The sequence below is a fragment of the Paramormyrops kingsleyae genome, chromosome 13 (genome assembly GCF_048594095.1).
Source record: "Paramormyrops kingsleyae isolate MSU_618 chromosome 13, PKINGS_0.4, whole genome shotgun sequence".
Taxonomy (NCBI): Eukaryota; Metazoa; Chordata; class Actinopteri; order Osteoglossiformes; family Mormyridae; genus Paramormyrops; species Paramormyrops kingsleyae.
Window position 1 is genome coordinate 30384510 of NC_132809.1, and position 20705 is coordinate 30405214.

The 20705-nt window shown below is 50.9% G+C and overlaps 2 protein-coding genes across 5 annotated transcripts in view; both read left to right on the forward strand.

Moving 5' to 3' along the window:
- znf423 (zinc finger protein 423) overlaps positions 1-994 on the forward strand; it is a 101440-nt gene extending 100446 nt beyond the window's left edge. For all 4 annotated transcript variants that reach the window (XM_023827308.2, XM_023827310.2, XM_023827311.2 and 1 more), the window contains one exon: positions 216-994. In XM_023827308.2, the coding sequence (XP_023683076.1) occupies positions 216-245 (30 nt within the window). In that variant the 3' untranslated portion in view covers positions 246-994. The remainder of the gene's footprint in view (positions 1-215) is intronic.
- A 2961-nt stretch (positions 995-3955) lies between these two features.
- LOC111851842 (plasmanylethanolamine desaturase 1) lies at positions 3956-19099 on the forward strand. The gene is made up of 8 exons (XM_072698601.1): positions 3956-4381; positions 4470-4564; positions 4927-5115; positions 12246-12365; positions 12813-12904; positions 14508-14652; positions 15885-16097; positions 17167-19099. The coding sequence occupies exons 3-8, from the start codon at positions 4953-4955 to the stop codon at positions 17286-17288; spliced, it is 855 nt and encodes a 284-aa protein (XP_072554702.1). The 5' UTR covers positions 3956-4381; positions 4470-4564; positions 4927-4952; the 3' UTR covers positions 17289-19099.
- The last annotated feature ends 1606 nt before the right edge of the window (positions 19100-20705 follow it).

The following is a 20705-nucleotide window of genomic DNA, read 5'->3' on the forward strand; positions in this document are numbered from 1 at the left end:
CGTGCGCGCGCGTGTGGCGCCAGCTGCATTGTGCGGGATATTTATACCGCCTGCATTGAAATAGCGGTTAGGCTGTGTCGTAGGGGGCGGGGGCTTAGCAATGGATGGACAAGCCTGGGGAGTGGGGTTGGGAGGGGGGGCAGTGGCTGGGGAAGAGGTGTGGGCACGTAGCTTATTATTTTTCTCTTCATGGGTTCTCCTCTCTTCCCTCCCAGAACCACACGTTGAGTCAGCACGCACAGTGAGATCCGGCCCCGCAGGACTCCTGGCTCAGCCCCGGCCCCCGACGCCACGCAGTGGGGGAGGACCATTTCGACATCACAGCCAATCAAAGTGTCATTTGCTACTCCCATGTAAAACTCTTAACGATTTGGCCACCAGGCGCAGCGATTATGAGCGGTGGGAAATGAATATTAATGGAAGATATTAAAAAAGAAAAAGGGGCAAAAGGAAGGGGGGAAAGGTATTCTCCATTCAGTATTTTTATCATCCTGCTTCTCAGTTGTGCGTTTTTTTTTAACAAAAGATAAGAGAAACGCCTCCCGTCTCGTTTCAGTCTAGAAATGCTTACCCTGTCCTCTGTTGCTTCATGTATCGAGCTGTAGTAAGTGCCGATCGCACCTCTTTTTGTCATTCGTTGTCTGCTTTTGGCTTTTATATATTTTTTGTACCTTTTATTTCTCGCAGTAAATGGTCCTCGTGCCGTGTCGTGATCGCTTGCCAAACGTAATATGTTCTTTTTATTATTATTTCTTTTTTGTAATTACGGAAAAAAATACAAAAAATGGAAAAAATGAATAAAGTGGGGAAAAATACAACGTAATAGTTTTGATTGGATTTCCCAGTTGATGACAATGGTTATTGTAAAAATAAGTATCATCGATTTTGCGTGACTCTGGACGGTGTCTGCTTTTAAAATGTGAAGTGACCAGACTGCATTAACTACTACAGACAAAATAAACGAATGAATAAATAAATAAATGAATAAAGGGAATCCGTGCGTTTTGGTCAGTCTTCTTTCTCGGACCCTGAAAGTTTAACTCGCAGGTATAAACCACGTGTAAATAATTGAACCCATAATTTAACCACCGGCCCACTTCCAGAGTGATCAGAGCCGTGCATTTTCTCACAGAGCACCCGTGTGAAATCCTGTTCATTTATAACTATTTATGTTAATTAGTCTGGTAACCTGGTAGTTTTGACATTAATATGTTTGTTAGTATTCAAGGATATGGACTTCTGAGATAAAGGTTGTTGGTTTGAATCCCACGAGGCCCCAGCTAACGGCACTAATTGGTAAGCTCTATTTCCGTAGAAGCATTGACCAAACATTGAAAGTGAACAAGGTAATATTTGTCCAAATAGGCCTACTCCATTCTATCACAAAGCTCTACCCATTACTGCAGGCCCTGTATTCGAGAGCTGCTGTATTTTACTGAAGGGAATTGCATTGACATAAATAATACAGATAATTAGCTACTAATTGAGCCAATTAAACCAAGGGAATCGGCTAAAATGAAAACCAACATAAACAGAATCCTGCATGAATTAAGCGAGAGACTAGTGCCATAGCGCTTCAGTGAGTGTTAGTAGAACGTGGAAATATTGTTTCACATTTCATCCCACGTGAATCCACGCGTTATTTCGATATCGACTTTTCATTTTTCAGCTATTGAAGAGACTCAGTTAAATGATAAATCGCGAATAATAAAGCGTAACAATAACAATATTTTAAACTGGACAGAATGCTGACACACACTTTCAATGCATATTTTGGTTGTAATCCAACAACAATATTAAATTTAGGCCTACTACCAGTCAATTTGATCAACTAAAAAAAATGAAGATTGTGTAGGTTATCGTGCAGACACAAGATTTAATGACCGATTTTAAATCCACAGAAATGAAATAGAGACGAATAGAGAGAAAGGGTCTCGAAATTGTTCCAAGCTTAATAAAACAAATCAGCGTCGAAAGGATTAAATCGAAAATTATTCTGCTACTGCAGAATTAATTCGCACCCGGCGTGGACGGCTTCAGAGTTCAGACGCCGCTCTGCTGAGATCACGTCACGCATTTACATTTACACAGTGCATTTCAGACGGTCACGTGATTCAGAAATGGTTAAGTGGTATGTAAATGGTAGGTAACCCATTAATAATATTGCTATCTCAAAACAAGTGTAATATCCGAAGCGGTAAATCAAAAGAGTAGCCAAAATATTATGCGTGAAACAAATTGTTAGATTATAATTAATACATTTATAATATAGACCGTACGTATAATACCATATATAACGACAATGAACGAGAATGACCAGTGCTAATATTTTATGTATTTCATAATTCTGACAACGAGCCTTTCTTATTTTGCTGTGCGTTACGTTAAATTCAGATAAACTTATGAGTGTGAAATGAAAGAAGAGCATAGCCAAGCGCCATTTCCAAAAGGCAGGTTCCTGCGGCCCCCGAATGGAGCCGAACCGGGCCAGCCTGCGGTGTTTTACCTCCCTCTCGATTGCTTCCGTCGGTTGATGGAGCTCCTACAATTTACAACGGTTTCTGCTTTAATTGCATCCATGTGTTGCGGCAGCTTGTCCGGCAGTTGGGTCTCTTAACTGCTGCTAGCCAGAAGGTCGAGGCCATTCCCAGTAATCAGTGACTGGAACGCACTGGATTACTGTTATATCAGGAGGGATTTAACCAGTGCATTTATTATGAATATATGAATACATGAGTGCGCGCTTCACCACTTGTTTGAGCATGAAACACATTTCAGAGTTTTCTTAAATTTGGGCGTCTTGCGTTTTATATAGTTTCACCAAAAGTTTGGAGTGAGATTACATTAGGGGAGAAACGTGTCTCTCGGTTCATGCGTGTGATTTGAGACCCCTGCCTACCGCCTTCATGTGTGCACATCCATGTAATAACCTTGCAGCGGGATCAAACGCAACTTGTTTGGAATTTACCCGGAAACAACAAATATTTTCTCATTGACTGGTAGGTGGTTATTATAACTCGGGACAGCTATGAATTCGGCGGAAAACTCCGCTCCGTACGGCTGCGCTTCGTCCATTAATCCTGTATAACGGGACACCTTGGTGGCCGTTATCGCTTTTTACTTCGCAGCGTGAGGAGCACGAGGTGTGGCGTGTGAGCCTGTGAATTAGTGTAAATGCGTGTGTCTCACAGTCAATGCGTGAGACTTTTGAGCCCCGCAAAACATAATTTAGCTATCATTTTAAGAACATATACGCCAAGCAAAAAGCGTTTTCTTAAAATCATACAAATGTAGAAGTTCTAATCAGCTGTAAGTATATTTTCAGCTCCAAGAGATTTTCCTGAGCGGATTTAATTCACCATTAGAGGGCGGTAGACATGCAGACACAAACGACGTCAGTCGCCGGCCACCGTCTAACCACATTGTGGCTGAGGTTCGAGATCCCGGAAGCCTCTATCAGGTAGCTTAGGGAACAAGCCGGGGGACTTTCCTGGTGAGCGTCACAGGCAGGGGCGCATTTGTTGCTGCTGGGGTCTCACTCAAAAAGTTGAACAGGAATGTTACAGGTAGTATACATCACAAGGAGGTAATACACCCTAGTTAAAATTTCGATTAATTAAAATGGACATATACCCGGCTTCACAAACAAAAAAGTATTTATATGCGCCAGTTGGGCTAACTGCATGCGTGTCTGTGGACTGTGGGAGGAAAAAATGCACAGGAGGAGAATATACCTCGAAATTCAGTGTAGGCGGGATTCAAACGCTCATCCCGGCAGGAGTGAGGCGGCAGTGCACCTGCCATGGGGTTACCCTCCGAGGGAAATTCCTATATTCAACCTTCATTTCATTTGTGGATTTTCACAAATCATATTTTGATTGCAAAAACCTACTCTGCTTATATGTTTATTCCATCAAATATCTATATATCTACCCAAAAAGACTGCATTTTAACTGGTTTGCTTAAACTTCATCCTGTCATTATAAATTCCAAAATACGGTACCGAAAGTACAGTAGGCAAAACCGCGGGTGACAAAGACACCAAAGGCGGAAACGTTAATTGGAACCTAAAGCAGCTCCGCCTGACAGAAGTTGACGGCTACCCTCCAGGCAACCGCATGAAACAATATATTAGTCGGCCCAGAGAAGGACTGCACCTGTGGATGTGCAGCTGCTCTCCCATAGTTTCACCCATCAGCATGCGCTATGCAGCAGCTGCCTCCACATCCCCGTCGCAAGCTGCAGCTGGACAATGGAGCAGAACGCAGTAATAAGGACCGGTGAGCTGGGGCCAAGGGATCCTCTCTGTTTTACCAACCAAATTCTCCTACGGCAGAAGGAACTCCTCATTCAATATGACCAGAAGTCATGGTATCTCCAGGTATGTCATTCTATTACCTGTAACATTATCGGTCAGTTACGAGTTTTTGGTTCCTTTGAAACGATCTGTGTAATCGGTTTTTGTTTAGTTCGCCGTGTGAACAGTAGCAACGTCAGACGGGAACATGAGGACCTTCCCTAAGAAACTCACCGAGCTATAGAGCGGACCGAAAGTTTACAATAGGTGGGTAAGATAGGGCCTGGCCCCTATTAGCCAGGTGGCTATATGCTTAAGTACAGTGAAATGTAAGACGCCGCTTTTGTATTGTTGCATACAGGTCTGACACTCAAACAAAAGGCAAACGGGAGTTCCCCGATCCCAGTTAGCAGTAATACACCGGATGCTGCTTAACCGCTTTGCTGTTCCGGGTATTGCATGGTCATGATTTAGCAGACTTGTCCATCCCCACTGGGCGATATTCCGAAATAATATCCGCCGTCGGCGAGCATCAGTGCGGAGCGACAGAAGCCCCATTTTCAGACCTTATTCCGGGCTGCCGCCGACGCTCGTTTAAAAGGCACGTGTTTGCACTTTATGCGCTGTAGCTGAACCCGAAGAGGAGGAACGCGGGATGGCGGCGGCGGCGCTGCTGTCGGAGACCGAGATCAAACAGCGGTCCATGGCAGAAGAGGACCCGAACGGGAACGAGCACGGAGCGGCGGCTCGGAGCACGGCGCCGCGCTGGGGACCGCAGCACGCCGGGGCCCGGCAGCTCGCCAAGCTCTATTCCCCGGGTAAGCGGAGCATCTTCATCTCAGCCCGAAATGCCGAGAACAAAATGCAGGCAGCTCGCAGAGCCTTGTAAGGGTCTCTCCCCCACAGGCAGCGTTTTAATAACAGACTTATAGTAAGAAATATCTGTTCTTTTCTCCAGTAGAACTACTCGGCATGTCCATTCCCATGAACAGAAATGCATGAAACTGCCTGGTTTGGAATTGATAGAATGATAGACTGCATTGAGTATCAAGCCGAGGTTTTTTAAAATCTCAACAGAGTTTTGGACGCAAAGATTCGGCCTTTGATTGTTAGAAAGTACAACTACAAAATAGAGGGATTATATTACTGTAATTGCTAGCGACATGTGATACGTGCATCCCCCAGCGTGCTTAAGTCACTTATTTGCGTATGACAAATCAACACTTATATTCACGTCTCGATCGGGTTATGGAGCCGTTTAAACTACTGTTCGCGTACTGGGCCCAGGAAATGAAGGCGATTGATGAGTTATGGTGTAAACTGCATGTCCCAAGGCCACGGACAGATCGGGAATGCGCAGGTGGTCTGCTGTGGTCCATCAGCCGGGCACCAGGCACTCCCATGGCCGGAGAAGCAGGCAGGGGAGAATTAAAGGGGTATGGGGGGGGTGGTCAGCTGCTGACCAAAAAGTTAATATTCCAATAGATTTTGATGCCGATGAGGTGAGGACAAGTTGTCTGCCCAGCAGCCGAAGCCTCAGTGAGGCTTTATTGGCACGGCCTCCCCCGTTTTTGTGCATTGGACTGTTCCTCCTGAATGCAAGGCATTGTGGGAGAGTCTGGGAAGTGTTCTGTGTGTTAAAATGGGCTGCAATAGGGGCAGATGATGGGGATAATGCTACTGTTATGCATCGTATTTAGGATGGTAACTCTGGTTATACATGTGGTGACCCCAGTCATTTATGGTGCTCATGTTTGTGTATGACACACTTCTATACCTGAATACACATGAATTCAAGCACAAACTGCCTACTGTTTGCCAAAGGTGACATTCAAACACTTCTGACCTCAGGAGCTTGTGTCAAATATACACACTTTCAGTCTCCATTTTGTGTTTGATGTTGTACATCCCTTCCAGTGCTCTGTGTGGTGTTTTTTTTTTTTTTTTTTTGGGGGGGGGGGGGTGTTGCTCACCATCCCAGAAGTCTGCTTCACTCGTTTTTAAGACGAGCTTGGCTTGCCTGCTTCGATGGCGGGGTGTGCTGCCGGAGAGGAGCACCGATACGGTCGGTTCGGCAGACTCTAAGACTCATTACGGCAACCCCAGGACGAGGAAACAGCTGGACCCACTTCTGGTGCCATATGTCGGCGCGTCCTGCATGAATGGCTGCTCTTTGCATGCTTATCCCGCGTCGCAGATTTACGGGCCAGTTAGCGGGACGTCAGGATCTGCTCCTCTTTATTGCGGGGTTTTCAGAGGATGAGCAGCCAAGTTTGTGTGTGTGTGTGTGTGTGTGTGTCCATCCGTGTGTGTGTGTGTGTGTGTCCGTGTGTGTGTGTGTGTGTGTGTGTCCATCCGTGTGTGTGTCCATCCGTGTGTGTGTCCGTCCGTGTGTGTGTCCGTCCGTGTGTGTGTGTGTGTGCGCGCGCGCGTGTGCTCGCTCCTCCCAGGCCGGTCCCCTTGCCTGCACTCCCCACATCGGCTGGGCCTTGTGAGCATCGCATCTTGGTTCTGGGTGTCGCCTATCGATCACAGGCGTTCTAGACCTTGTAGCCAAGGGAGCTGACTGGCTGCTGGGGGGGGGGGGACACGCGCTCCCTGGCAACACGCACCCAGCTCTCGCCTGACACGCGTCAGGGTTAGCATCTCTGCGTGTCTGCTGTCACTTTTCTGCAAACGCTGCGCAGGGTGAGGTTAGACTTTGGAATCTTGAGTCATGTTATCAGTTTTCAGAATCATTTGCTGAAGGACATGAAAAGCCTGCCTTCCCCCCCCCCCCCCCCCAAAGAACCACAGTTAAACCTAAAATACTTCTGGTATGTTGACTGCTGAAAATATAACATTACGTGTGACTTGTCATGTTTACTCCATCAGCACTAGTTCCCGTTGCAATTCTACACATGAAGGCTAACTCGCATGTCAGGACTGATGCTGGATAGGTCTAGTTTTGGGGGTCTTGCTGGGTGCTTAAGGTGTGACTCCATGTGGTGGGGGGTTGGGGGAGTGGGGTGGGGGGGGGGGGCGGTGATGGTAAGGTTTTGATTGTTGAGGCAGTCCGTTTGGGCAGTAATGCAGCCAGGGCGAAGGAATACGATTGAATTCACAAGGGGGGGGTCTCGCATAATACCATTACACAAGCAGGGAGTCACTACTGATCGATTTTTCTGAGGGGAGGGGAGGGGGAGGCCAATGAAGGAACAGAGTAGAAATTAATTTTGCCACCCAGAGTCTGCAGCATGGTCGTGTTGCTGCAGAGGATTATGGGTATGCAGTCTGTGCATGAGGCACTATTTGCGGAGTTCCTGTCTGCAGGTGGGGGCTTTAGATGGGTGCGTGGTACGGGTCCGTGTGGCCGGGTGTGAGTTACACCTCAGGAGTCAGAGCGCAGGCAAGCACTCGGCACAGAACCGGATACCGCCGCAGGAAACCCGATTCCACGTGTCAGCGGAGCTGGGGGACCCGGTGGCACGTCTGCTCTTCGCCTGACCTAGCAGAGACACCACCTGCCCCCCCCACATTCGCTGCCGGCAGCCAATCAGCTCTGTCGGGTATAAGTTCTAACTTTTAAACACCCAGGACGGCTGTACGGGGGGGGCACAGGTCCTGACTTGTGACCACAGTGCGGGACCTGGTCGATGCGGAGGTGGCCCATCCTCCAACCTGGGGCCGGGGGGTCAGCTGACCCCCCCCCCACGCTCCAGCACCTGCGACCTCAGATGAGGTGCTACATCAGTGGTGTGGGTTTGAGAGCCCAGTTCAGATGTGTTAATTTGGCTGGGGGGGCAGGTGCAGGGGGATGAAGGGAGGAGATGAAAGAGAGATAAGGAACGGGTGGCTTCCTGAGTTCCCCCGCCCAGTTCCTCGGCAGTACAGACTCCAGAGAAAGTCGCGAGTCCGCACGGGATCCGCGAGGCCTCCATTAATATTGGATGCACCTGCTTCGCTGATCCCGGTTAATTCTGTGACTCTGTGACGTTTGGGATAGTGGACAGTAGGAGAGCTATATAATTAGACTTATTTAAATTCCACATTTGCATTTTTTCCCCGTCCTCCACCTGACCAAAGTGGAAATTCGAGTTCTGCACGGCACATATTTTGAGTTAAGGGTGCGATCCGCGACGGACGGGTGTTGTCAGGGAGACGCCAGCCCCCCCGGAAGCTGAAGGGTGCCGCCGGCTGCGCGGCCGTTAAGGTATGCAAACGAGCGCTGCGGCCGAAGGAACCACCAATAACGCCGGAGTTTGCTGCTCAAGGCCAGCCGTGCCCACGAGGCCATGTCGTCTCTTCCGGAAAGTTCAGGACGATAATTCGAAATAATGATGGTGACCTGTAATATTAATGTGCGCAAAGTTCATTTGGGCAAATATGCTCACCACAATAATGTTTTTGCTCTTGGTGGGGTTAGATGACGGGGGGGGGGGGTGGTTTTGGAGCCTTTCCTTCTGAATGGGGGGTGTAAGTGGAGCCGCCAGGCTTGGTTGACAGCCAGGTGTTAGACTCCCCCTCCCAGCTCTGCTCTGTCCTGCTGCCTGACTGTGACCTTGAGCAGACACTGTCTCCTGCTCCTTTCCCGACGCCGTGAGCGTGCTCTGCAGTCAGAGCCCCCCCCCCCCCTGCCCCCCCGCCCTGTGCCGTCCCCAGCCTCACCTGCTCCCCCACTCTAATCTCACCAGTCACCTGATGTTCACCCCACCACTGAAAATAAGTCTGAAACCACTGGGAGTGTGTGTGTGTGTGTGTATGTTTATGTATGTATGAACGTATGTGTATCACTGCAACGTGTGTGTGTGTGTGTGATCATCTGGCTGTGTGTGTGTGTGTGTGTGTGTGTGTGTGTCCCTGCATGCCTGTGTTGTCTCCCCTGTTCCCACACCAGACCATCCACAGAGAGCAGATGAAAGAAGCATGCTCTGTGACTGATATGTCCTCCCCAAACAGGGGAATTCTACTTCTCCTTTTCTCTCCCTCTCTCCATCTTTCTGCCTGTGACCCACTTTTCCATTCTGCCCCTCCAGCCCCTCCCACAGTCATATGTGAAGGCCAGCCCATGGAGGGATGGCTGGGGGGCACATAGAAGGTGCGTGTGTGGTGTGTGTGTGGGTGTGGTGTGTCCTGTTTGCTCAGTGATTCAATGATGTCACAAGTCTACAGGAAAGGTATATGACAGGTGAGGTGTCAGTCAGCGTGTGTGTGTGTGTGTGTGTGTGTGTGTGTGTGTGTGTGTGTGCGCAGATCCACACAGTATGTGTATGTCACTGTTTCTGAAAGTGGCACACAATTTGAGTAACAATGGCCGTGTGTTAGCGACACTGAGTAGGGGGCATTGTCCGGCACCTTCCGTGCCTGTCGGCCCGCTATCTGCCATCCTGTGTGGTCCTGCTAGGGGGGGGGGGCGGTGTGGGCCACCAGAGTCGTTCATATTCGCGAACAAAAAGACCCTCTGAGATGAGGATGACAGGTGAGACCCCCCCCCCCATTAACCCCAAAACTGTGGCCCAGCTCATCTGCTGAGAGGCAGGGAGGGATTTGTAACAAAAGGAGGGGAACCCGGAAGACCTGATTCCGAGGAAAAGTAGGCGAGGAAAGATCCCTTTGTTCTGTGAGGCGGGGGCTGGATAGCAGGGTGGCATAGAGTGGGGGGGCAGTTGGGGTGATCCGATGCAGTCTCTCAGATGTGAAATATAATGAAATATACAATGAAATATAATTAATCACTTTGGTGTTCGAGGTCAGGATGTCTCTCTGGCTGCAGAACTCACTCTCAGTTGCCTACTGGGTTAATGGATAATCAGGCTTAAATATACTTATTTACTTAATTTTTTTTTTGCAAATTCGCTACCGGTCAGTATAGCGGCGGGAAATCAAACCCACAGCCTTTGGCTTGCATGACAGCCCCGAAAGGGGGATTGGAGTGCAAACACAGGGTGGAGTTTCCATCCGCCACAAATCATTGGGATTTCCGCCATCTTAAAATCATTCGAGGCGCCTGCTTTTGTCTGTTAATCTTTCCCTCTTATGGTTTTGTTTTTCCTGTCACTGTTTTTACAGTCCTGATGCGTCGGCAGTGGCGTGGCGTCATTGCCCACTCGCTGCAAAGCATGCTGGGAAATGCACCTCGTTGCCACCGTGCTCTAAACGCCGTGGGATGGCACATAGGGGGTTAGGGAATGGCATTAGCATTCGCGCGACGCCGCTCGCAAGCGTCCCTCTGTGCTGAAGCGGGCGTCATTGATTAATTTCAGCCTATTAACACCCCCGCACGCTGTCCCGGCCCACCCCCCCCCACTCGTTCCCCCGCAGGTTAATTCCCAGTGCCAGCGAGTGGAGGGGTTGCAGGGGAGCGTGTTGTTGTCAGGACGGTATTAATGAGCGCGCGGCCCTGCTCCTGCGGATGGGGGGGCTGCTTTTCTGGCTGCGCGCTCACTCTGCCGAGACCTGGCCCACTTTCATGGCTCACCGGGGAACGGGAGGATCCAAGCACTGTCGCTGATCACCTGACACCCAGTGTCACCGCCTGACCTCGTGTGCACGCCTGGGCACTCGCCTCATTGCCATGCGGTGACACGACATCAGAGGGGCCACGCCTCCACTCCTGCTCGTGGCAGTTCTCAAATTAGCGCCTCACCGTGGCCAGCTGAAGAAATTGCTCTCCAGGTTCACTGGGCTGGGATGTGGGCCCTCGACTTGAGGCCAGTTCTGAAGTTCCCCTCCTGTCCCTGACCACACAGGACTCGTTGGACCAATCAGGAGGTAGTGTCCGTGAACATGCTAGAAGTCTGTGGTCTGGGTGGGAGGTGCTCTTTGAGTGGGAGGTGCTCCCCCCCCAGTACTGACAGTCTTCTGACTCCCACACTGCTCCAACCCACCAGGCTGGTCCGTGCTCGTTAACAGCTGATCCCGGGGCCCCCCAGGGGCCCCTGGCGTCTCCCAGGTCCCTGGTGTGTGACCACGCATTAAGCTTTCTGGGACAGGAGCTGCAGCGTGGAGCTCTGTCCTCAAACGGCTACTGGGAGAAGCGTGAGAGCAGGGCACAGAAAACGAGGGCGGTTAGGAGGGCGGGGCAGGAGGCCTGGAGGAGGTCCTCCAGATGCCACCCAGTAGGGCTGCGTGATGTCACATCTGGATGTGGTGCATGCGCAGTGATCACCGGGCCTTTAGATAATGGGTGAAACATTTTTCTGGATGCCGGCTTTTCGATCTCATGCATGCATTTAGTACGCCGTTAATATTAATGAGGGGCGCATTTCGACGCCCGAAATTTAGTAATCTGTATAAATTCAGCATTTCCGTATGTTTATTAAATTCAGTTAGTGGACCAGCCCCATGCCACTGTTGTGGTAAATCATGGAAGCCATAAGCACTGAGGTGAAGATAGGGGCAGTTCAGCGGCCACAGCATCTTTTGAAAGAGGAGAAAGACCAGGTGAAACGACGTTGGTGGTGTTCTGGTACTTTTTGCAGTTTAACATCAGCCGTGGTAATTAAACACAAAGATACGCTGAATTTTTAGACATTACTGGCTTTTGGGTGTCACAGTACGCCTCATTAATATTTTAGGTACACTGCTAATCCTCTTACTAAATTGTGGGTGTAAGTAATCATCTGTATAGTACCGAAAAGCCTGCGTCCAGACGAATGTTTCGCCCTTTGTCTAAAGCCCTGCGGTGAGTTTCCTGGGGCCTGTGTTAAAAGGTAGAGTGACATAGCGTTAGGAAGGCTTCCAGAAACTCACCCCCGGTGATTGTGGTGTATGACCCATGTAGTCCTGTCACCAAGTGTGTTTATTTCGCTTCATAGATGCGATTTCGCTCCTCCAAACCTTCCCTGTATGCTAGCAGTGGGCTATGCTGCCTATGTACTGTAATAATCACCGGCACACAAACGTGTGTCCTCGCCTAATTGGCCGCTTGTTAACAACCCCCGCCCCCCCCGCGTGTCTCCCCGCCCAGGCAAACGGCTGCAGGAGTGGGTCTGCGTGCTCTTGTGCCTGTCCCTCTTCGCCGTCAACTTCGTCTTCCTGCTGGTGAACTTCTCCACCGTCCACATCTACCGGATCATCTTCGGCGTCAGTGAGTCCTTCTAGGGTTTTTTTTAAGGTGGGGGGCATAATAAGGAACAACCTTATCATTAGTGAATGATACATATTGAATCGATGAGTGACAGTGAGGGGGCACTCCAGTGACCAATCAGCTCTCAGCTGGGGCCAGCGCCCCTGTGGCCCCGCCCCCGTATTTAGTGGCTTCTCTGATGTCTACAGACTGACCAGGGCCAAAGTTATGGCCCAAAACGATCCTCTGATGTTTGCTCCTTCAGCTTCTGAAGATGTCGTTCTGGTGTCATCTCTTTTGGGGGGGGGTCATGGTTCCTTCACATGTCCCTCATTACCCCAGGCAGACATTTCTGTTATTTCACCTGTGACCCGATCAGAGACCCCACGGGATGCAGATGCAGAGTGTCACAGAGCTTTGTCCTGCCTTAACCTCCATTTGCCCCCACCCCCCCCCCCCACCTTGCAGTCGCTGGCATCGTGACTGCAGACTTCGCCTCCGGGATGCTGCACTGGGCAGCCGACACCTGGGGTTCTGTGGACATCCCTGTCATTGGCAAGGTGAGCATGTGACACACGTGCTGATGTGTGACCACTGCTGCAGTGACATCACCTCTGCTCTGTCAACGTGTGTGCGCTGTATCGGCCCGAGGTACGTCGATTTCCCCCCCCCCCCCAATGTAGGAGATCTGCAGTGGGTGCAGCCCGATGAACAGAACGGACCCAAAGCCCCGGCGATGATCGCTTTTCGGGCTGTAGAATCGCCGTCATTGTCAATCAAAGCCGCCCTTTTGAAACAAGCAGCGGAATCCGACGTGCTCGTTAGCAGGTGTCCAATTAGACACGGTATCTTGCGATGTCGCTCAGGACTTCCTCCTTGTCTATAGCACCCCCCCCACTCTAACCACCCCCCAGGTTTAGGATTGATGTTCCACAGTTCGTAGACATCCTCTGGGTGGCCTGCTTAATTCCCGTCATTTTTCTCTGTATTATAGAGGGGTGGGGGGGGGGGTGGAGATGTGGCTGTGCCTTGGTGAAGCCCCTCCCACTCCACGGTCATCTTGTGGCCCAGAGAACCTCCTGCCTCGCGGTTTTCTTTAGGGCTGGGTAAATCTGGGCCACTTCCGAGACCCACTTTGGGAGGGGTGGGGCGTGGGATGGGGGCCGCCCAGAAAGCGAGCCAGCGCACATCTTCCACCGCGATATTAGGGGGGGGCCGTGGGGGGCCCAAAGCCGCCAGCACGTGATGGGGCACCCTGACTCCGCGGCGCCGCGCCCGGCTGTCTGGGATAATTGGGATCCAGTCCCTGGGAGAGGCGAGGGGGTTTAGAAATGCCCAGAATGGGAGGGAGGCGTGACTGTGGGTCCTGTGGTGCGGGATGTGGGGGGGTGTGGAATTTTGGTGCTTAGCAGGGGGGTGCAGGTCAAGGCAGAATCTTGATCAAGGTTGGGGGTCACTAACAATGCTGATTAAATGGAAACATTATTATTTTATTTTATTTTTTTAAAAAAGAGGGAAAAATAAATCTACAGATCTTGTAGAATGGGGTGGCCTCTGGTTCCGTGGTTGCCGGGGTGATGAGGCGTTGGTGTTCTCTGATTGGCAGAGGGCGGGGATGATGTGGGATTAGGTATCCATGCCCCCCCGCCCCCATACTGTCTGCAGCTTAATGCTCTTTTAATCTTGCAGAACAGGTGGGGGGGGGGGATAATAGTCAGGACCTTCGCTGAGAGCCGCTGCATTCCTGCAACAGCCAATACTCTCCGGCGAGTTCTGTCCCTAAGTGCGACAGAAATGGCCCAAATTATTATGATTTATTTTTTTCCTTTCCCTGTAATTAATTACCTTCTTTGCACGGCATTTCCTCCCTTCCCTTCCCGGTCTTATTCCATTCCTGCTTCTCCATTTCGGCACCTGAGTTCTCAGGGCCTGGGCTCTGCCCCCATGCTTTGATTGACAGCTGCTGCTGGTGAATTCCATTGGCTAACCTGCCGGGTGTGTTCCAGGCTACTCAGAAGCCCCTCCCCCATCATTTTTTTGGGTGTAGTCTGAATTTGTTTAGAGTCCTGCTATCCCACAGTCCCCAGTTGCTTGTGGAAACCAGCAAATGGAATTGGGAGTCTCCAGCCTGGCTCTCTGTCCCTCCTCCTCCTTCCTTGCCAGGCCTTCATCCGCCCATTCAGGGAGCACCACATCGACCCCACGGCCATCACCCGACACGACTTCATCGAGACCAACGGCGACAACTGCATGATCACCATCCTGCCTCTGATGCAAATGGCCTACAAGTTCCTGTCAGCCCTCCCAGGTAATGCCGCCCCCCCCCCCCCCCACCACGCGTGAAGGTCTCATCACCTGCCAGGCTCGTTAATTAATTAGACTTGATGGAGGTGTTGATTGAATCCTGACTGCGAGTTTGCATCTCTGTCACCACAGTTCGTGGTCTTTGGAAGCGTTTACCTTAATATAACGAGGATATAACGAGGTTCGGAGTTCGTTTAGTTTTTTTTTTTTGCCCCCACCTTAATAATTTAGCGTTAATTGACATTATTGTGATATAGGCTGCTGGTTTCTCGACATTTCCGGGCCCCTGTGAGGTTGGGGCTGGCTGTGGGCATGTAGCGTAAGGACTCTGAAGCCCCCAGTGTCGTGGATTTCATGGGCCCGCATAAGCGTCACTGGCTGTGACCAGGCTGAGCCTCAACTGGAGATCGCACACGCACACGCACACCATGTACACATGTATGTTCTACCATATAAACAGCATCCACCCTTACCATATTTACTCCCCAGGTAGATTAACGCCCTTGGCATACTTTATAACACAGTAATCTCTGTACTGTGTGTCCGAGGACACGTCAAGGCCAGCCTTGGACTGTAATCTCAGCCTAAAGCCGATGTTTGTAGAGCTGGAATGGTTTTTAAATGATTATTTGCTCCTACTGGCTATTTTTGAGCAATGGGGAGACGAGGGTGAGAGAGCCAGAGTGGGCGGGACTAAGTGCTGTCAGTCATCTAGCACTTTACCTCACTTCCTTTTTCGGGTTCCAGTGTCTGGCAGCCCAGGGGTGCCCCTCCCACCTCTGTGTTTATCGCGGGGGAGTCATTCTTGAAGAGGTGGGGGAGAGACGGCGGTAACCTTAGCAGAGGCATGGTGTCTGTGACCCATCACTAATTCATTTTGTGGGGGTTGGGAGGGGCCAGAAAACGACTCCTCAGATGCCTGTAAAAGATAAGGGGGCACCGGGGGGGCCACCTGCATGCCACAGGGCCCCCACCCCGACAGGGAACCCCAGCTGACACAGCTGCCCTTTCCCTTGCCCGCTCAGTTTGTGTTGTGGCGCCGGAGCAGTGTGATAATGGCGCTTGGTGGGTATAGGCCACTTGCCTTATACCCGGCTGCGGTAGACGGCGACCCCGCCCCCTTTCTGTCTGTGGCATAGGACACCCGCTCTGTTGTCCTTGGGGGGCGGGGTTTTGTTGACCTCGCACTGATGTCACGCTCCCCTCGTGCTGACCCCGGTCTGTCGCCCGTCGCAGAGGCCCTGGCCGAATCTTACCCCTGGGACTGCTTCGTCTTCGCCCTTGCCGTCTTCGTCACCATGACCAATCAGATCCACAAGTGGTCGCACTCGTACTTCGGGCTCCCGCGCTGGGTAACGCTGCTGCAGGACCTGCACATGGTGCTGCCACGCAAGCACCACCGCATCCACCATGTGTCGCCGCACGACACCTACTACTGCATCACCACGGGTACGTCCACAATGGGCCTGCACACAGACCTTCAAGATGTGTCTGTGTCTCCGTCCTGTCTGTGTCTCCGTCCTGTCTGTGTCTCCGTCCTGTCTGTGTCTCCGTCCTGTCTGTGTCTCCGTCCTGTCTGTGTCTCCGTCCTGTCTGTGTGATACACCATGCTCGTCCCCTCCCTCTTCCACCCCCTATCACGGCGTGTAATGCAAAACATGAAAAACAGCTTTGTGTACTGTGTGTAGGGGGGTGGTTGGAATAATGGGTCTTTGTAACCCCCCTCCCCCTTGCAGTACACCACGTTGACCACTAGGGCTCTTTCTCTTGGCTCCCCTGCCTGCTGTTTGCGGGTCCCCAGGGACCCCGGCTGCCTCTCCTTGCCAGTGCGTGACAATCCACATGTATATTTAATGGCAGCCTGCTGCCGGGGCTTAACAAATAGGCCTGCGTGGGGGTAGAGGGAGCCGGGGACAAAGGAGGGGATCAGGCGAGCGGGAATCACGCTATCGTGGCTCAGGGGGGTGGGGGGTGCTGGGGAAGCGGGGCCGCGTGCATGTGTGTTCCAGGGTGTATGCGTATCTAGGCGTCTCTGTGCCTCTCTGTGCCTCTATCCATGCTCACGGTTGCTGCAGATTTATAGCGCCTTTCACTGCAGGCGCTTCTGCACTATGCACATACATTTATACCTGTAAGTGAGTGTGCTTGTCTTGGCTGTCTCCCGGGATGCCCGGCGCTTCGAGAGGGACGCTGTATTTATTGCAGTTTGGGAATGTTGGTGGGGGGGGGTGTCTTCTTCATTTGGTATTATTTTTTTCCCCTCTCTGCCGATGTCGTTCCACATGCTTCTGGCCCCATGTGACTTACTCCTTCGCCATGCTACCCCCCCCCCCCCCAACCACACCTCCCCTCTTTTTTAGCTGACGAATCAGGTCTTTCCATTTGCTTGCCATTTCTGTGAAACGTTTAGCTAGATCTTTAAGAGTGTGGCATCATGCATCAGATGCTTCATCTAACCACTAGTTTGCTCTCTGCCCCTTCACACCCTCCGCTGTAAACCCCCCCCCCCCCCTTGCAGGATGGCTGAATTACCCCCTTGACTATGTGGGCTTCTGGAGGAAGATGGAGTGTCTGATTGACAGCTTGACAGGCCACAAGCCGCGCAGCGATGACATGGAGTGGATAAAGAAAACGGACTGAGACCCTGGACTCAGTCTGAGTCCGGGACCGAGACAATAGGGTGTGGGTGAGGCTCGGAGGTGGAGGCGGTGATTGGGCATGGCAGAGTGTGGCCCCGCCCACCTCACCCTCAGGGGAGCCAACCCAGTGCATTTCTTCACTCTGTACTGTTGCTGCTTCTGTCTTCCACAAAAGACTAGTCTTTCTGCGGTTAACTTTCTCGGTTTTCAGAACCTTCCCAAAGATACTGGATGGAGACCATGTGATCAAAACAATTATTTTGTAGGGTCAAATCTAGGCCTAGTCTGGGTTGTGGGGTTAAAAAGTAGTCTGTCAGCTGACAGGGTCATGTGTTTGTGGTAACTGACCTACGGGATGTCCAATGGGCTGTTTTTGTGTTGATTGATCTGTGGAGTATCCAATGGGCTTTCTTCATGTTGATTGGTCTATGGGCTAGCCAATGGGCTTTCTCTTTCTTGCCACTGGAGGTTGGGCTCTCCAGGGGAAGCACTTGTTTAGCTGCTGAAAGCCCTGGTGATCGAAGCAAAGTGTGCTAAATTGGGGGGTCGTTGGATTTTGGGAGGGATGACAGCATTGTCGGTGCATTGGACTCTGCATGCCTGGTGATTATCTTTTCTCTGGTATGTATGGGGGGTGGAATTCACCGGCTTATTTTGTCGTTAAGCAGGATTTAATGTGCCTGGCACCACACAATGCCACCTGCATGACAGCCACACGCAGAAGGTGGGCTGGGGGGGGGAGGTCTAGTACAGGGAATGGGGCTTCCTTCGTCTGCCCACCCCCAAGTTAAACCTGGCACCCAGCTTTCCGAAGAGGCGCGACGCACGTCACCAAGGGCTGGGGTCCACAGATGCATCTCTGTGCGATCGGTGCCACCTGCGAGCGCAGCACGCATGGCAGGGCTGCCCGTACCCCTGCCGCTTCCACGGGGAGCACACGCCATGCGGTTTGCTTCCTTTGGCTCCTCCTGGTGGTGGTCCGAAGATCAGCTTTTTCTATGGATTCTTACTCGCGGCTCTCGCTCACTGCCGATCTGCCTTAAATTGGATTTTATGGATGTTCTAGATCGGAGAAATCCCTCTCGTCTGTCTGTCTGTCTTGAGCGCTTGTGATATTTAATAGGACCCGTTACAGATGTGCTTTCTTTTGCTTTCACATGCCTCTGTGTTTGGTCTGTCTCTGGTTTGATCTCAGCCTGACGTGAATGACTCAAACTTTTCTAATGCCTGTGATACTGCACTAAGAAAGGCCAGCGAGAAAAGCTGCTGTGAATTATGTTTCTGGCGGCATCTAGTGGCCACTATTTGTCTTTGCAGTTGTCCGATTAAAAAATATGTATATAACTTTATTATAACCCAGTTGTGTTTTTTCCATTTTCCACTTTTTTAGTTCTTGGGGGTGGGGGAGAGAGAACATAGGTTATGTACTCCTGCTTTTTAAAAATATTTTTTTATTAGTCTGTCACGCTGCAGTAGGATGTACTTTGTGGTGACAGCCGTCTACTGTGCATTGATTTTGGAGCTGCTGTGACGACGTTTGTCTTTCCTTGTGGTGGCAAATGAAGTGTGAAGCCCACACTTACGGCACAGCAGCAGCAGCATCACGCCGTCGCCATTGGACCGGCACCAGTACCAGCCGGTGAGCAACTTGGCCGCGATACGGCTCCTCCCCTCCGTCAACCTACCAATCGTAGCCACCGCCTGCTCCCTGTCCAGTCACTTCTCTGCTTGGGCCACGTCAGCCAATCACAATCCACTTTTCTGCTGTGTAGACATTGGTGCATATGGAGAAATAAAACTTCTTGATTCCAACTTTTTTGAAAGTTTTTAATCCAGAATTATATTTAGTGACATGAATGTAAAATCAACTCTATGTTCGGTATCTTGGATTACAGAGAACATTGTTTACAGTTATTTCTGTGGTCTGTGCTCATGAATAATTTGAGGAATGGTTATTACCAGTCCGTTATGGGTCTCAAATGATGCTGGTTGCTTAATGTACACTCTGCATGTGTTTTTCATTCCGGAGTGAGAGTAATGATGCATCAGTGTGTTTTGTAAAGTCCTCTTTCCCTGCAGTGACTGTGCTACAGTCCTTCGCCTCTGATGTTTTATTTCTCCTGCTCTTCGCCTCCTTCCCCAGTAGCTGGTCTGATTTCTCCTGGGACCCCCGGGAGAGCAGCCAGCCCGCTCTGCCAGTTCCCAGAGTGCACTGGGGCAGAAAGGACGGGCCGCGTCCTTGGGAGCTGCCAGCCCCAGGACGATCGGCTCCTGACCCCCGGAGGTCAGCCTCGTCTCCTGGGTGACCGAGATGGGCTCCGTGAGAGACGGCTGGCTGCTCCACTCACGTCGGCAGCTCAGCCCCAGTGGGATGGGCTTTGAGGACACATCCTGTCCTGGGCTGTCAGACATAGTTAATCACGGGCACGTCGTCAGGCTTCTGGTAACGTGGAGTCAAACACACCGTCTGATGGATGTGCGAGAGGCTGCGTCGACGTCTCAGACTCCGCAGAGAGAAGCTATTCCCGTGTTTAATCTGTTTGCATAGGCAAGGATCACAAACCTGTGTATTTCTCATTACAGGAAGTTGGGCACAGTGTGTGTTATGGAGGTCTGATTGGCTGTCAGTGGATTTTGACGGCTTGACACCTGGTCAGTACTCTGAAACCAGACTCCGGGGCAGGTTAATGCGTACCTGTAGTTGTGAGCTTTGTGTAGCATCCATTTACTGTAACGTCACATGCAGTTTAAACTGTTACTGTGTAATATCACATAGTGGCTGTAGCTGGACAAGTAGAGTAACAAGGGGTGATAGGTTTGGAGCCCAAGAAGCACGTATAAATTGTGACTCCTCTAGTGTAAGTTGCTTTGGATCAGTGATTCGCACCCCATAGGTCATGACCCTATTTTGGGTCTCAGCAAGTTCCGAAAGGGTCACCAGGCAGAGTTGGATATGTAACCATTTTAAAACCTGCAAGCTCCTACGCTGATCCACCATCAGATTTTCCAGCCCCAGTCCTGAAATCTAAACAGGTCTTAGGTCTGCAAATGCTTATAACAAAACTAGTGAACAGTCGACCAATCCAACAAGCCGAACCACAGATGCTTCATTTAAAATTCACTGGCACGTCCAATCAGATTCGTGCGATTGGCATTGATTGGTGTAATTGCAGAGCGCGCTGCGTGCTTGATCATAGCAGTAATTCAAACCTATACTTCATATGAGAAGGCATGGTAAAGATTGGGTCGCGGTGCAGAAAAGGCTGAGAACTAGTATATTTTTACTAGCTACTTTTACAAAGTGTGCTGATGTGGAGAGGAAGCACAAGCCCTGAGGTGCAGTGTACAGTATCACATGCACACATGGGGCTGGGCTTGGTATCGAACCCACTGACCTTGGGTTGGTGAAAAACCGCAA

What these genes read in the sequence shown, in the direction of transcription:
- LOC111851842 (XM_072698601.1), top strand. Translation starts at nt 4,953, where the DNA reads ATGGCGGCGGCGGCGCTGCTGTCGGAGACCGAGATCAAACAGCGGTCC. An exon ending in CGCCAAGCTCTATTCCCCGG is followed by an intron (nt 5,116 to 12,245) that starts GTAAGCGGAGCA and finishes CTCCCCGCCCAG; the next exon opens with GCAAACGGCTGCAGGAGTGG. An exon ending in GTTCCTGTCAGCCCTCCCAG is followed by an intron (nt 14,653 to 15,884) that starts GTAATGCCGCCC and finishes CGCCCGTCGCAG; the next exon opens with AGGCCCTGGCCGAATCTTAC.